The 13358-nt window shown below is 39.2% G+C and overlaps 1 protein-coding gene across 1 annotated transcript; it reads left to right on the top strand.

Annotated features, from left to right (window-relative positions):
- The first annotated feature begins 1695 nt into the window (after window positions 1-1695).
- LOC131242326 (ABC transporter G family member 1-like) lies at window positions 1696-12881 on the top strand. Its single transcript, XM_058240902.1, has 8 exons — window positions 1696-2108; window positions 7208-7287; window positions 7942-8406; window positions 9819-9905; window positions 10025-10147; window positions 11125-11319; window positions 11426-11512; window positions 12002-12881. Exons 1-8 carry the CDS (start codon window positions 1793-1795, stop codon window positions 12671-12673), a joined length of 2025 nt encoding a protein of 674 aa, XP_058096885.1. The 5' UTR covers window positions 1696-1792; the 3' UTR covers window positions 12674-12881.
- Window positions 12882-13358: the final 477 nt, after the last annotated feature.

Below are 13358 nucleotides of genomic sequence, written 5' to 3'. Positions count from 1 at the left end.
AGATCCATAGAGTATTTTGTAATCATCTGATTAGGTGATAGTTGAGAGTTCCTCCCTATCTGCCGCAGCATTTATGAAATCAAATGATTACACAATGCTCTACCTATCTCGTAAATTCATTCTGACCTATAGTTGAGAGTTCTCAACCCCATTTTTCATCTGCCAATGTTGGTACAAATGACGTGGACCAATTAAATTCAAGGATATGGGCAAGGTGCGCTGGAAACAGAGGATCCACAGTCTAATTGTACAATGTTTATAAATTACTCTACCTATCTCCTGCAACATTTATGAAATCAAATAATTACAAAATACTCTACCTATCTCATAAATACATTTGCATTTGACGCGATGGGGTTCGCCTGTTATAAAATTGTATTGATGACACATCTTTTTTTTAATTAATAGGGTAGTTAGCCAATATAGGCTTTAAATAAAAACTTCCACTATTTCTAAATTTCTTTACTTATGAATTTTGTGCACTTTTTAAAAAAAAAAAAAAATAAATAAATAATTCAAGGTTATTTATGGGATATTATCTAAAAATCTTGTTAAAAATAAAAATTTTAAGTACTTATTGTAAATTAATAATAATTCCAACATTTCAATATATGGTTATTTAATGAATTATTTAAAACGTTAAATAATGTTGTGTATTGTTAATGTGATGTAGAGCAGGCCATGGACACTTTCATGGCCAAAATGGACCAAAAAAGGCCCGATCAAAGACGAAAGTGATCATGACCGTTAGAACCTTAAAACATGTGTATCTTGCAAACTAGAATGAGTTATTAAATGTACCATATATGATTTTGGGGTACAAGAAGCTACTTTAGCCAACTTCCATGCCAGATTTGCAATATTCCATTAGATCCACAATCAAAAGTCCATTTTAATTTCATTTTTACTATTTAAAGTTTTAGATCGATCATAACTCTTGATCCTTTGAACTTTAGGAGTGGTGCCCAACATGAAAATGACTTAGAAAAATTAGGAGAATAACATGGTTATGCCAAATTGGATACTTACTATTTTTGGCCAAAAACTATGAAGTCTATGGAAGTCATGTTTGTCTATAATAAGTCACTCTTTTTAGGGAGTTTGAGTGGGATTTTGATTTTGAATTTATTCGTAGGTGTAGTATCATTATCTAAAGGATTGTAAATTTGCTTTTATCATCAATCAATTTATTTTTATTTTTCTAATTTTCCTCGTGGATTCGAGGAATCTTTATAAGGAGTCCGAAGAAGCTCAGTGATTTCGGAGTAATTATCCCCTGAAGAAGACCGCGACTAACCTCATCATGTCCATCCCTCCATCATAATGCCATGATAATTTTGTAAAATGAAGAGATTTTGTAAATAGTACAATATTAACAAGTAACTTTAAAATTCACGTAATTCTGCGATGAAACGGAGAAAAGTTAAAAATGCAAGATTATTATGAACGTGACGTCATAGCTTAATTGATTAGTCACGAGAACATCCCGATATTTTCAAAATCTGGATGATATTTGTGACTGCCTCTCTCTCTCTCTCTCTCTAGCCTGGAGTCTCAAGATAACATGGCTTCTCTAGTTACCGTGGATATTAACATCTAGAGGTGGACACCCGTTCAAGGCCCACCAAGATCACCTTGCAGTGGACACAAGATACAAATGAAGAAAGATGATAAACAAAATGATGGTATTGGCGTAGAAGGCTTCTTCCCTTCAAGTGCTTCTTCTCTTCCTCTTCAACTTAGAGCTAGTCCTTCCAGGCCCATATATAATCGGCCATCTACCCAAGTAGATATGAAATTCAAGAACACTACAATGAAGGTTGGAATGGTAACACTACTGCCCATGCCAGCCGAAGATATGAATGGAACAATGATGTTGTCGGCCAAAGAAAAGGTAAAATGGGGAAAGTGGGATGTCGATGGACTTGGGTCGGAAGAGCCCGGCATTTTCTTGACATGGGAGGATCTTTGCGTGACGACTTCGAATGGAAAAGCTGGTTGCCGAGGGATCCTTCAAGGCCTCACAGGCTATGCTCAGCCTGGAGAGGTTTTGGCCGTCATGGGTCCTTCTGGTTGCGGCAAATCTACATTTCTCGATGCATTAGCAGGTAATTATAATTCGATTTTTATAACTTTGGCATCATAATCCAAATAATATAGCAGTCGTTGGAATATAGGATGTGTATGTATTTTGTTAGAGTACAGGATATGTACATTCCTATACTCTATCTGGAGTTCATTTACACCATAGATAAGTCAGTAAATAGCGATGAAGCTTATATTTAAGATCATAAAAAATATAGCGTGGTCACATATCCTGTCAGCCAACTCAAATCTAGCGTGGTCCTTGCGTTATTGGTGCGCGAGGGTCGGGGCTTTGCGAGGCATGTTAGACATTTTCTTTGCTCACACTCCTAAGGAGGCTAATGTGATAGCCGACCACCTGGCTAAGAGAGGTAGTGCCTCTCAAGCTAAATCCAATTTTTCCGCCCAGACTGATCTCCTGATATTGCTTAAGGCCTTGTCTTTTTGGATCAAGTAGGCTTAGGATACTTGAGAGGAATGTAGCTCATGTTTCTCATATGATTGGTGAGGCATCGTCCTCTCTGCGATGCCTGCCCAAAGGTACTGTAAATCTCCTATTTTATGAATTATAATCGTTTTCCCAAAAAAACAATTATAAAAATAACCACTTTTTACAATCACTTCGACAAAGATAATTTTATTTTGCCTTTGTCGTATGTGTTGCGCCATTATTGGGCTCACATGCTGAGACGGTGCAATGATTGGAACCTATGTTCACGTACTATTATAAATAGCACATGATCTGTGACCGTATGGTTAAGATCTCTCATGGAGTTGAATGTGGGCCAACCAAAATCTTCTTTACGATGTTCTCAGTTTATCTAAATTAGTGTTTTACATAACTTACGCTATGTAGCACTAGTGAGCGTAGCTTACTGTTGGCACTACATAGCTCTCAATATATATATATATATATATATGGAAAAGGTACCATGCGCTGGAGCTGATGGGACCGTCCGATGACGTCGAGCTGTGTGGGCCCCACCGTGATGTGTTTCAAACATCTACCCCATCAGTCAGATGCACCATTCCATCATGGTTCTAGATCTCAAAAATCAAGTCAATCCGTGAGTTTTATGGGCCACACCACATATAGAAGTGGGGAGTGGCCGTGCACTATTAAAACATTCATAATCATTTTTTGGGCCCACCGAGATGTGGTTTGCAAATCCAGACCATCCATTATGTGTGTCCCACTTGGATGAGGGTTCAGACCAAGTTTCAGCAGCATTCAAAACTCAGGTGGGCCCCACCAAGTGCTTTTATATGTTTTTGGCATGTCTTCACATGATTTTAGATGGTATGGCCCACCTGAGTTTCATATACGGCTGATTTTTGGGATATCCCATAATTTAGAGGGGACCCATCAAATGCACGGTGTTGATGGTCGACATGCATCACCGTGGGGCCCACACAGCTCGACCTCATGGGAGCTTACCGTGGGAACGTGCATATATATATAAGTCATATGTAGCCCATGTTACATGCTAATTTACACATGCATACACGTTGTATAGCTTATGTTATACTGTGTGGATGTTGATTTGTATCTTTGGCCCATCAACATGTTAGTAGTTTACTTTTTTGTGATTAAATTTGAGTACATGTAGTTCGTTTTCTATATCTACATCTCCTAAGATTGGAAATTTCTCACAAAAAAAATAAATTACTCTGTGGATTACGCTATTTATTTTTTACTAGAACAAAAAATAATTAGTGTTTTTAATCATTTCTTATATTAATATATTTTCAATAAAAATTAGTAATTTTTTTCGTGCTTTTACTAAAATAATAGAAGTGGGGACATGGTGTGGCTATTCACTGAGGTGGATGGACGACTTTACGGGTTATGATTCACCCTCTCCGTAAGTATTCCACCCAAAGTTAGTCTTTGATACCAAACATGACACTGATCCAAAAAGTCAAGTAAACCTCATGAGGAAAATTATAAATTATGCCTAAACCTCTGAATTCATGGGTTGTAGTTCACCTGAGTTTCAAAATAGTATGATTTTTGGATGCCATCTCTTTCGTGTTAAGAACAGTAATATGAATGGAATGAATGGTATATATAAACTACATGGCCACTGCACACACATTCAAAGGAAGGCATTTCATCTCAACTCTTCCTTAATTTTAGTAAGGCCTACTTAAGTCTTGGACCAATTCAATTTTGGTTTCCAAGGTGAAGATGAAGTATTGCCCTGGTAGATGATATAGATTTTATGCACGTTCTCCCTTACATGGTACTCCGTTGTTTGTAGGCACACCCCCCACGGAAATCACTTTGTGGAGAGGGGCTAGACTCTTTATCTTTGTTTTGCGTCCATTAGAAATGTGGTGGCTTATTTTCCTTCATGGGGGAATGGGTGTATGGCTATCTAGACCTCCAAAACGTGAGGGCCAGCATATATTTAAAATCGCACTGATTAATCAGTCTCAGTCATCCAAGTAATTGCCAGAAGACGGATGGTTAAAAGTAAAATAAAGGATAAATCAAGGTTAAAAGAAAAATAAATTCACACGGTTAATATTATCTTCTTATGTGATTCGTGGGTTATGAGTTTCACTCACAGTTAGCATTTGTTTGTGGCTTGTCAATTAGCTGCGGTGGGTCCCACGGGGTGTATGGATGGACGGCATGGATATTAATATTGTAGACACCCAACCTTGAGTGAAATTAAAATCGGCCTGTGTACTAAGGTTTATTTCTAAGGCTCAATATAGACCCAATTATTAAATGGGTTGGGTCCTCATCCTGACCGGAATGGCTGACCCAAATCCCACCAAATTAAAATACTCAAGGCGGTTGAAATCTAGACTCAATTATTATATGAGTCGGCGCTGTCTAGGAACATGAGATGATGTGATGTTAATGGGGTCCTTGCCTTTTAAAAATGAGACCTTTTTAAAAAAGGAGGAATGATGGTGAGATTGGGAAAACCTGTTCGTGAACATGAGATGATGTGATGTTAATGGGGTTGTTACCTTTTAAATATGTGACCATTAAAAGAAGTACAAATGGTGGTGAGAACATCCGGCACCTTGGCGCATGGTATTAGATGGGATTAGGTGGGATGGAATTACATTTGGTCCCGTGCCAATTTCACTCCAGGAAAAGCTTGGAATTAGATTAGATGGAATTGCATTTGGTCCAGTGCCAATTCCACTCAATGTTAGCTAGTTATGTAGGTCCTACCATGATGTGTGGGCTTTAACCACACCGTTCACCCATTTTTTGAGATCATTTTAGAGCATGGTCCAAAAAATTAGGTAGATCTAAGCTTAAGTGGACCCCGCCATAGAAAGCAGCAGGAATTGAATACCTACCATTGAAAACTTCTTTGGGGCCACATAAGTTTTGGATCTGCCTCGTTTTTAGGCACATGCCATAAAATGAGATTATGAAATGGATGAACTATTTGGATATAACACATGTATTATTTTCAATAGTTTCAAATGATGATGGGTGTATCCATTCAATGTACCACCGTATTATAAGCATAACATAGAATTAAGAACAAACCCTGCCATAAGTAATAATTATGTTTTTTTGAATCTCATCCAACCTAATCCTTCCCAGTACCATGCGCCAAACACCCTCACTGGGCTTATCCGAATACCACACCCCAGCAAACAGCTTTTTCAACTTATCTAGGTTATTAAGCTGCCTTTCCAACGTTTTTTTTTTTTTTTTACACTCACATTACACCTGCCATCCACACGGACACTCGATCCCTAGCGTCATTGTTGGAAGAGACTCAGTCTACCATTGAGCCATTGAGCAGCACAAAGTTGTCTTCTAAACTTTCGTTTGGCAAGCACTATTGTAAAAGTAATTAATGCACTGAGTGTGACACATTTCTATGAGATTTTATTGTTTTATTTTTTAACTTTTAACTTTTCTCTATCCGTGCCATGGATGGTCCATGTCAAAGGAACCCACACATGATGGCCAATTCACATCAAAGAAAAACCTTATATGATGGACAGACCACGTCAAGGTGAGTCCATAAAATGCGTTGTCCATTTCAAAGGTGGACTCCTAATGATGAATAGTCCACATCCAAAGTAGGCCCCGCATGATGGATGACCCACATTGAACTTGGGACCTACGTGATGGACAATCCATATCAAAGGTGGGCTCCAAAAGACGGGCAGTGGATATTGAAGGTGGCCCCACATGATAGACAATAACATTGAAGATGGACCCTACATGATGGATGACTCACATCAAGGTGGGCCCCATATAATGGACGCTTCACATCAAATGTTGGCCCTAATGACGAATGATCCACATCCAAATATAATAGATGGTTCACATCAAAGGTTGGCCCTAATGATGAATGACCCGCATCCAAGGCTAGCCCCCCATGATGGATGGCCCACATGATGGACGGTCCACGTGATAGGTTGTGGATAGTAAGGTGGGCCCCACATTATGGACAATAACATTGATGGTGGGCCCCACATGATAGATGACCTATATCAGGGTGGGCCCACATGATAGATGACCTATATTAGGGTAGCCCCTATATGAGGATAGTTCACATCAAATGTCAGCCCCCAATGATGAATGATCCACATCCAATGCGGGTCCTGTTAGATAAATGTCCCACTTCATAGTTGGGCTATGCGTGATGGACGGTTCACAGGTGGGCTTGCATGATGGATAACCCACATTCAAGGTGGGCCCTAATGATAGATAGCTTGCATTGAAGGTGGGCCTCACATGATGGATGGTTCACATTGAAGACAAGGCCAAGGCGGGCCAACATAATGAATGATCTATATCAAAGGTTGGGCCAGATGATAGACAATGGATGTTATGGTTGAACCTAACAAACTAACAAACCCGAGGGATAAACTTATATTGTATTGGAAACTAATCATGATTTTCTACTCTCTTTTTTTTTTTTCTTTTTTTTCTTTTTCCTTTTTTTGGCTAATAAGCATGTTGTTTACCTAACTCACTTATCCACCTAATAATAAGAAAGAAACAAGATAAGCTACTTGGGGCGTGGGTATATATCTTAATGTAAACTAACTCACAATCCAAACACTCCCTAGAATTTATATTTTGATTGAACGTCTTAAGTAACTAATCAACACTCAATTGCAGGGAGATTAGGCGCTAACACCCGGCAATCAGGAGACATCCTAATCAATGGCCGAAAGCAAACACTTGCATTTGGGACCTCAGTAAGTAAACCAGTCATTCAAACCAGGTGAAATTCTCCAGTGCTCTCAGAGGAATATAAGTTATAGTGCTCTTAGGTGCATCAGTTAACTTGGACAGTGCGCTTGGTCAATCTGAACTGTCCATTAAGTCTAACACACATTTCATAGTCTATCCTACAAAAAATCTTACTGATTGGATGATCCAATCTATCTCTGATTTGGTTTTAATTTCTACAGCCATCCATTTCCGAAGCCATGGTTTGGATAGTTACAAATAACTAACATAAGTGAATCTTTAAAATCATAACCAGTCCATGATATGCACTAACAAATAGATGGATCAGATTGTTGATTGGACCTATTTCTGTAAATTTTCTTGACTGACCATAATAAAGACCATTGATCAAATACTTACATTCATCAGATCGGTGTGAAATTTGTATTGTATCCCATTAAATGCGCGCTGGACCTAATGAACAGTCTAGATCAATGGATTGGACTGTGTAAGTGTTCCAACTCAACTAGCAGCATGATCACTAATAGTGCTTTGAGAGCACTGGATCATCTCCCTCAAACTATTTCCATAATCAGATGCGAATTTTTAAAAAATTGCAAGGCGGCATTGGAAATCACTAGCCAGGTTTTGTAACCATGATAATTTGTTTCTTAATTCAGGCTTATGTAACCCAAGATGATACTCTTATGACGACTCTGACGGTTAGAGAAGCCGTCTACTACTCAGCTCAGCTCCAACTTCCTGACTTGATGCCCAAATCCGAGAAGAAGCAGAGAGCGGAGACGACGATAAAGGAGATGGGATTGCAAGATGCCATGAATACGAGGATTGGAGGGTGGGTTACCAAAGGACTTAGTGGGGGACAGAAGAGAAGGGTCAGCATTTGCATAGAGATGTTAATGTGCCCGAAGCTCATGTTCCTGGATGAGCCGACGAGCGGGCTCGACAGCGCGGCGTCGTACCATGTCATGAGTCGGATCGTGAGCCTTGCTAGACAAGGTGGGAGGACCATCATCGCGTCCATCCATCAGCCTAGCAGCGAAGTGTTCGAGCTCTTCAACAATCTCTGCCTTCTCTCTGCTGGTAGAACAGTTTATTTTGGCCCTGTTTCTTCGGCTAATGAGGTACCTAACTTGTCTGATTAATTCTGCATTATTTGCCTGGGAATCCGTGCCTTTCTTATAGACAATATAGAATGCAACATGTATTGTTGATGTTATAAATATGTAAAGAAAAGGTTATGTGGATGCCATCAACAGACCACTCAGTGACATTGAACAAATGTCGATGCCATTAAAAAAAATCGAAAAATTCATGTTTTATCGCTGGAACATTTTGGTATTTTAGTCGATGCCATTGAAGGTATTCGATGCCATCGAAGTCTCATCGAAGGTGTCATCGAGCGCGCGTGCAAAATTGCATAAGTGAGAGATTTGTTTCCCATTCCGATTATGATACTATATAGGGTTATATGCATCGGGTGTAATCGGGACTTGGGATTATATAAAGGTATTCTAGGTTTTCTAAATTCGTTCCTAGGGGTTTCAAGTGCATAGCTTGGGCTTGAGGAGTAGATTCGAGGCTTGTTCGAATTGGTAGTTTCTATCTCTTATAATTTTTTGCTTTCATAGTGCATTACCGTCACTTTGTGCTGTGGTTTTGCGGATTTAGCATATAAAATTCGGTTTATTTGTGTTTGAACTTAGTTTTGCGATTGAAGTACTTTCTTGATTCTTCTCCTTGTGCTTTCGTGATTCCCCAACAATATGCCCAATCTCCTCCACACACATGTATAGTAGATGGTTGTCAAACGTTAAATGGGCCATGGTGCCAAAGTCTTATTGATTGGATCATCACTGCCGAAGGATGTGCGTGGAAGATGGGTTTTGGTGGAAGAAGAAGAGGGTAGGGTTAGGGTTAGGGTTTCTGATGGTTTTAGCAGTGCAGCAGTGCCGGAAGAAGCAGGTGGTGCTAGTTGACCAACGGCTAGATAATCACATTCAAATACGATGGATGGATGACGATCTCAAAAATCTGGCTTATAAAATCCATCGAATTTAAGGACCCAGATTAGGCGGCTTTGATACATGAGAGTTTAAGAGAATTTTGGGATGATTTCTTCCTCCCCCGTTTCATTAATTTATAATGAGTAAAAGTTACAAAATTGATAAGTATATAAGCAATTATAGAATGCAAGCATATATGGTAGAAAGTGCAAGGCAGTCCATAAGAGCACACGAATATACACTAACAGTTTTGAAGCATTCATGTTTGGGCCAGTGATTGGACGGCTAGGATTCGATCAATATCATGTTGATAATGGCAATTTTGCGTTTTCTCATAAGACACTAAACGGGTCATCTTTATTTAATTAGTAGACGAAAGACATGATTTATTTATTTTTTTCATTAATAAGCACCATTAATAATGAATCTAGACGTTCCAGATTTTGTTGTATCATTGTTCATTGCTCTTACAATAAGAATACATTAAAAAGTACTTAGTAGAAGCGATTGATTATTCGGAACTTTGGCAGTTTTTCGCATTGAATGGCTTTCCATGCCCATCTTTGAGGAACCCTTCTGATCACTTCCTCAGAACAATCAACAAAGACTTTGATGAGGTGAGGGCAAATATGATTTTCTCTCATTCGCTGTGTGTGTACTTATGATTATAATTCATTGCCTCCAATGGAATTTCTTACATTTTAAAACCTCAAATCTCTTCATTTTGGTGAATTAGGACATTGAACAAGGCCCTGGTACAAAGTCGACTGCCGAAGTCATCGATGTCCTCGTGAAATCATACAAGTCATCCCTCACTTGTAAACAAGTATCTCAGCAGGTCACTGAGATATGCAAAATGGTAAGCCAATGATCAAGTCAATCTACGTCTATTGTGGTTGCTTCTGTGATTGTTCTTGCTGCTGCTGTTCTCGTTACTATAGTGGTGCAGACAACCTTAATGCTCTGTTGAGAAATCATGAGTAATGTGGCAAAGCTTGATCTCCTCTTCTTCATGTTATTTATGTTAATAGGACAATGCAGATTGCAAATTCATCTCATTCTTGGTTCAAATTCTTACGTGGGCCACCTATAATCCTCAGAAACCATTGGAACCATGATATAAATATAAAAGCCACCAGGTTAAGGGGAAATTGAAAAAGGGATATATATATATATATATATATATATAGAGAGAGAGAGAGAGAGAGAGAGAGAGAGAGAGAGAGAGAGAGAGAGAGAGAGAGAGAGTAAAAATGGTCTTACTGTCCGTTTTGCAGGATCTTAATCAGATGCCTATGGCCATTATATCCAAGTGATTTTAGAGTTATGAACAATCGACAGTGGTCCCTCTCGTCCATTGGTCTGATGTGATCTTGGGTGGGACTACTTGGGTCCAACAGAGAAATTTGTACTTGAGTAAGGTAACAAGAATTTGACGGGATTGTTGTTCATTGTCAATAAGATGTTTATTTGAGAAGCTTGATCTCTTCAACTTCTTCCCTTTGCTTTTCTAGATGCACTTGTAGATGGGACTCTTAGTGCAAAAACACGAGAGAGGTTTGGGGACCAAGAGCTCTACTTAAAAATAGAGATGAGAGTCCTACTCTGTAGTCTCCACACCCCAACAAACATCATACTTACAAGGACTCCAGGCAAATGATAAGGGTGGAAGGTGTAACCATCCTTTGTAATGACATACACCCTATCACTCTTAACATGCTTGTGTATTGAAGATTTAACTGCTAGATTCAGTCTGGTTTGATCAAAACCATTGATCTATGATGACCCACTAAACAGAAACTTTTCAGGTTAAAGGGCCTAACCATTGTTTTGTAGGAAGGAGGAGCTTTGGAGAAGAGAGGAAGCCAATCAAGCCTCCTCATGCAGTCTCTTGTCCTCACAAGAAGGTCCTTTGTGAACAAGAACAGGGATTTGGGCTACTACTGGTTCCGTTTCATGATATACATTGTAATGTGTATCTGTCTTGGTGCTATCTACTACGACATTGGCGATGATTTTGGGTCTATTCAGGTGAGATGATGAAATGATTCACTTTTATGCTTTTTTGTTTATCCCTCGTCCGCACAGTAATACAAGGAACTTTGTCTAATCTCCAACAACTTTTTGAATTTTGCAGGCTAGAGGCTCAATGCTTATGTTTGTAGCTGCATACATGACTTTTATAACACTTGGCGGATTCCCTTCCTTTGTGGAGGACATGAAGGTTAGCGAATGTTTAAAAACTTTATTAGGGTGTGTTTGGATGCGCTATCTAATTGAATCACGATTATTAGTCTGAAAAAGCAGAAATGGCCAAATTACAATTTCCCTCAGTGCATTCACACCCACGGTTTAGGCTCCAAATTGCATTTATATTTTCAGACTTCAAAAGAATGGAAATGCAGTTTAAGGCCTACTCACATTATCCTTTTTTTTTAGCAGTTCTTGGACTGTGGGTGTCTTGAATTTGAGTTCTTATCCCCAATTGGTAACTCAGGTCTGGCTTGGATTTTACTTCTCGCTTGTTTAGTAAATATCTCATGCCTGGGTTGACCAGACCAGACCCAAAACTGACCCAATGCCACCCCAACCTCTTGATCAACTGACTGCTTCAAATTCAATCTGATTGCGCATCCAAACACAGCCCTAGGCGTAAATTCATTTATTGCTTATTTATAAATCATGCTCCTCTTCCAAATGGCTGCATTTACAGATATTTGAACGGGAAAGATTGAACGGCCACTACGGAGTGGGCGCATTTGTCATCAGTAACACACTTTCTTCCATTCCTTACTTGATACTTGTATCTTTGCTCCCTGGATCCATCGCTTACTTCCTGGTGGGCCTTCAGAGAGGAGTCGATCATTTTGTATTCTTCACTCTCTTGTTATTCGTGTGCATGATGTTGGTTGAAGGCCTGATGATGATTGTTGCGAGCATCGTCCCGGATTTCCTAATGGGCATAATAACAGGTGCTGGGATCCAAGCAGTGATGATCTTGAACAGCGGCTTCTACCGGCTGCCACACGATCTTCCACAGCTCTTCTGGAGATATCCAATGCACTACATTGCATTCCACAAGTATGCCAGCCAAGGATTCTACAAGAATGAATTTATGGGCCTGACATTCCCTAACAACCAAGAAGGTGGGCCACCCTTTATCACTGGGGATGAGATCTTGAGAAGCATCTGGCAGGTTGAGATGGGCTACTCCAAGTGGGTCGATCTTGCTATCTTGATTGGGATGGTGGTTTTATATAGGTTGATATTCTTGGGTATTTTGAAGCTGACAGAGAAGGGAAAGCCCATGACGAGAGTTGTGCTTGCAGTTACTCCTACGCAACCAATGCAAGTGATGGAGCAGCCCTTTACTCCCTCACGTTGATGCAATTTCTGTCTACCCTCATTTATGCAATGCTTCTCTTCTGATTCTCTAATTCCGTGGACTGTAAAGTGATATTTTCAATTTCTTACAAAGGATTCATTTTAGGAACGCCCCCTGCAGTAATATCAGATTTCAAACAAATATTTAGGTTTGTAATTGAGAATAAAATAAATTGTTAGACTCTGCTGGCAGAAACCGAAGTTAAAGATGAATTTAGCCTCTCTTAGCATCAATTGAAAAAAAAAAAAAATTGATTTAATGTCGGTTGTTGAGAATCGTGGTTAATAGTTGAATTTAACCTGTGTTGATGACAATATAGGCTAAATCTGTCTTTTAGCCTTGGTTAGTTAAAAGGCTCTCGAGAATTGAGATTAAAAATTGAATTTAGCCTCAGTTGTGGACAATGAAGCTAAATTTAGTAACATTTTGAATAACCGAAGTTATAAAAATAATAATAATAATAATAATAAAATGTAAGGATTTTTAGCCGCTGAGGTTAAAGCCTTTAATTTGAGTAACTGATGCAAAACCGAGGGTAAAAGAGGCCTTAGTCCCGATTTTTTTACTTTTCAGCCACCGACCACTAGCTTGGGGCCGAATGGGCCTGTTAATCCTGATTTTGCCGGATCCCTACCAAAATGGACCCTAAGATTTTTCAATTATGTAGAAATTAGCTTCAAGTTGT

Source organism: Magnolia sinica, chromosome 4, assembly GCF_029962835.1.
Source record: "Magnolia sinica isolate HGM2019 chromosome 4, MsV1, whole genome shotgun sequence".
NCBI lineage: Eukaryota > Viridiplantae > Streptophyta > Magnoliopsida > Magnoliales > Magnoliaceae > Magnolia > Magnolia sinica.
This window is presented reverse-complemented; position numbering and strand designations above follow the sequence as displayed.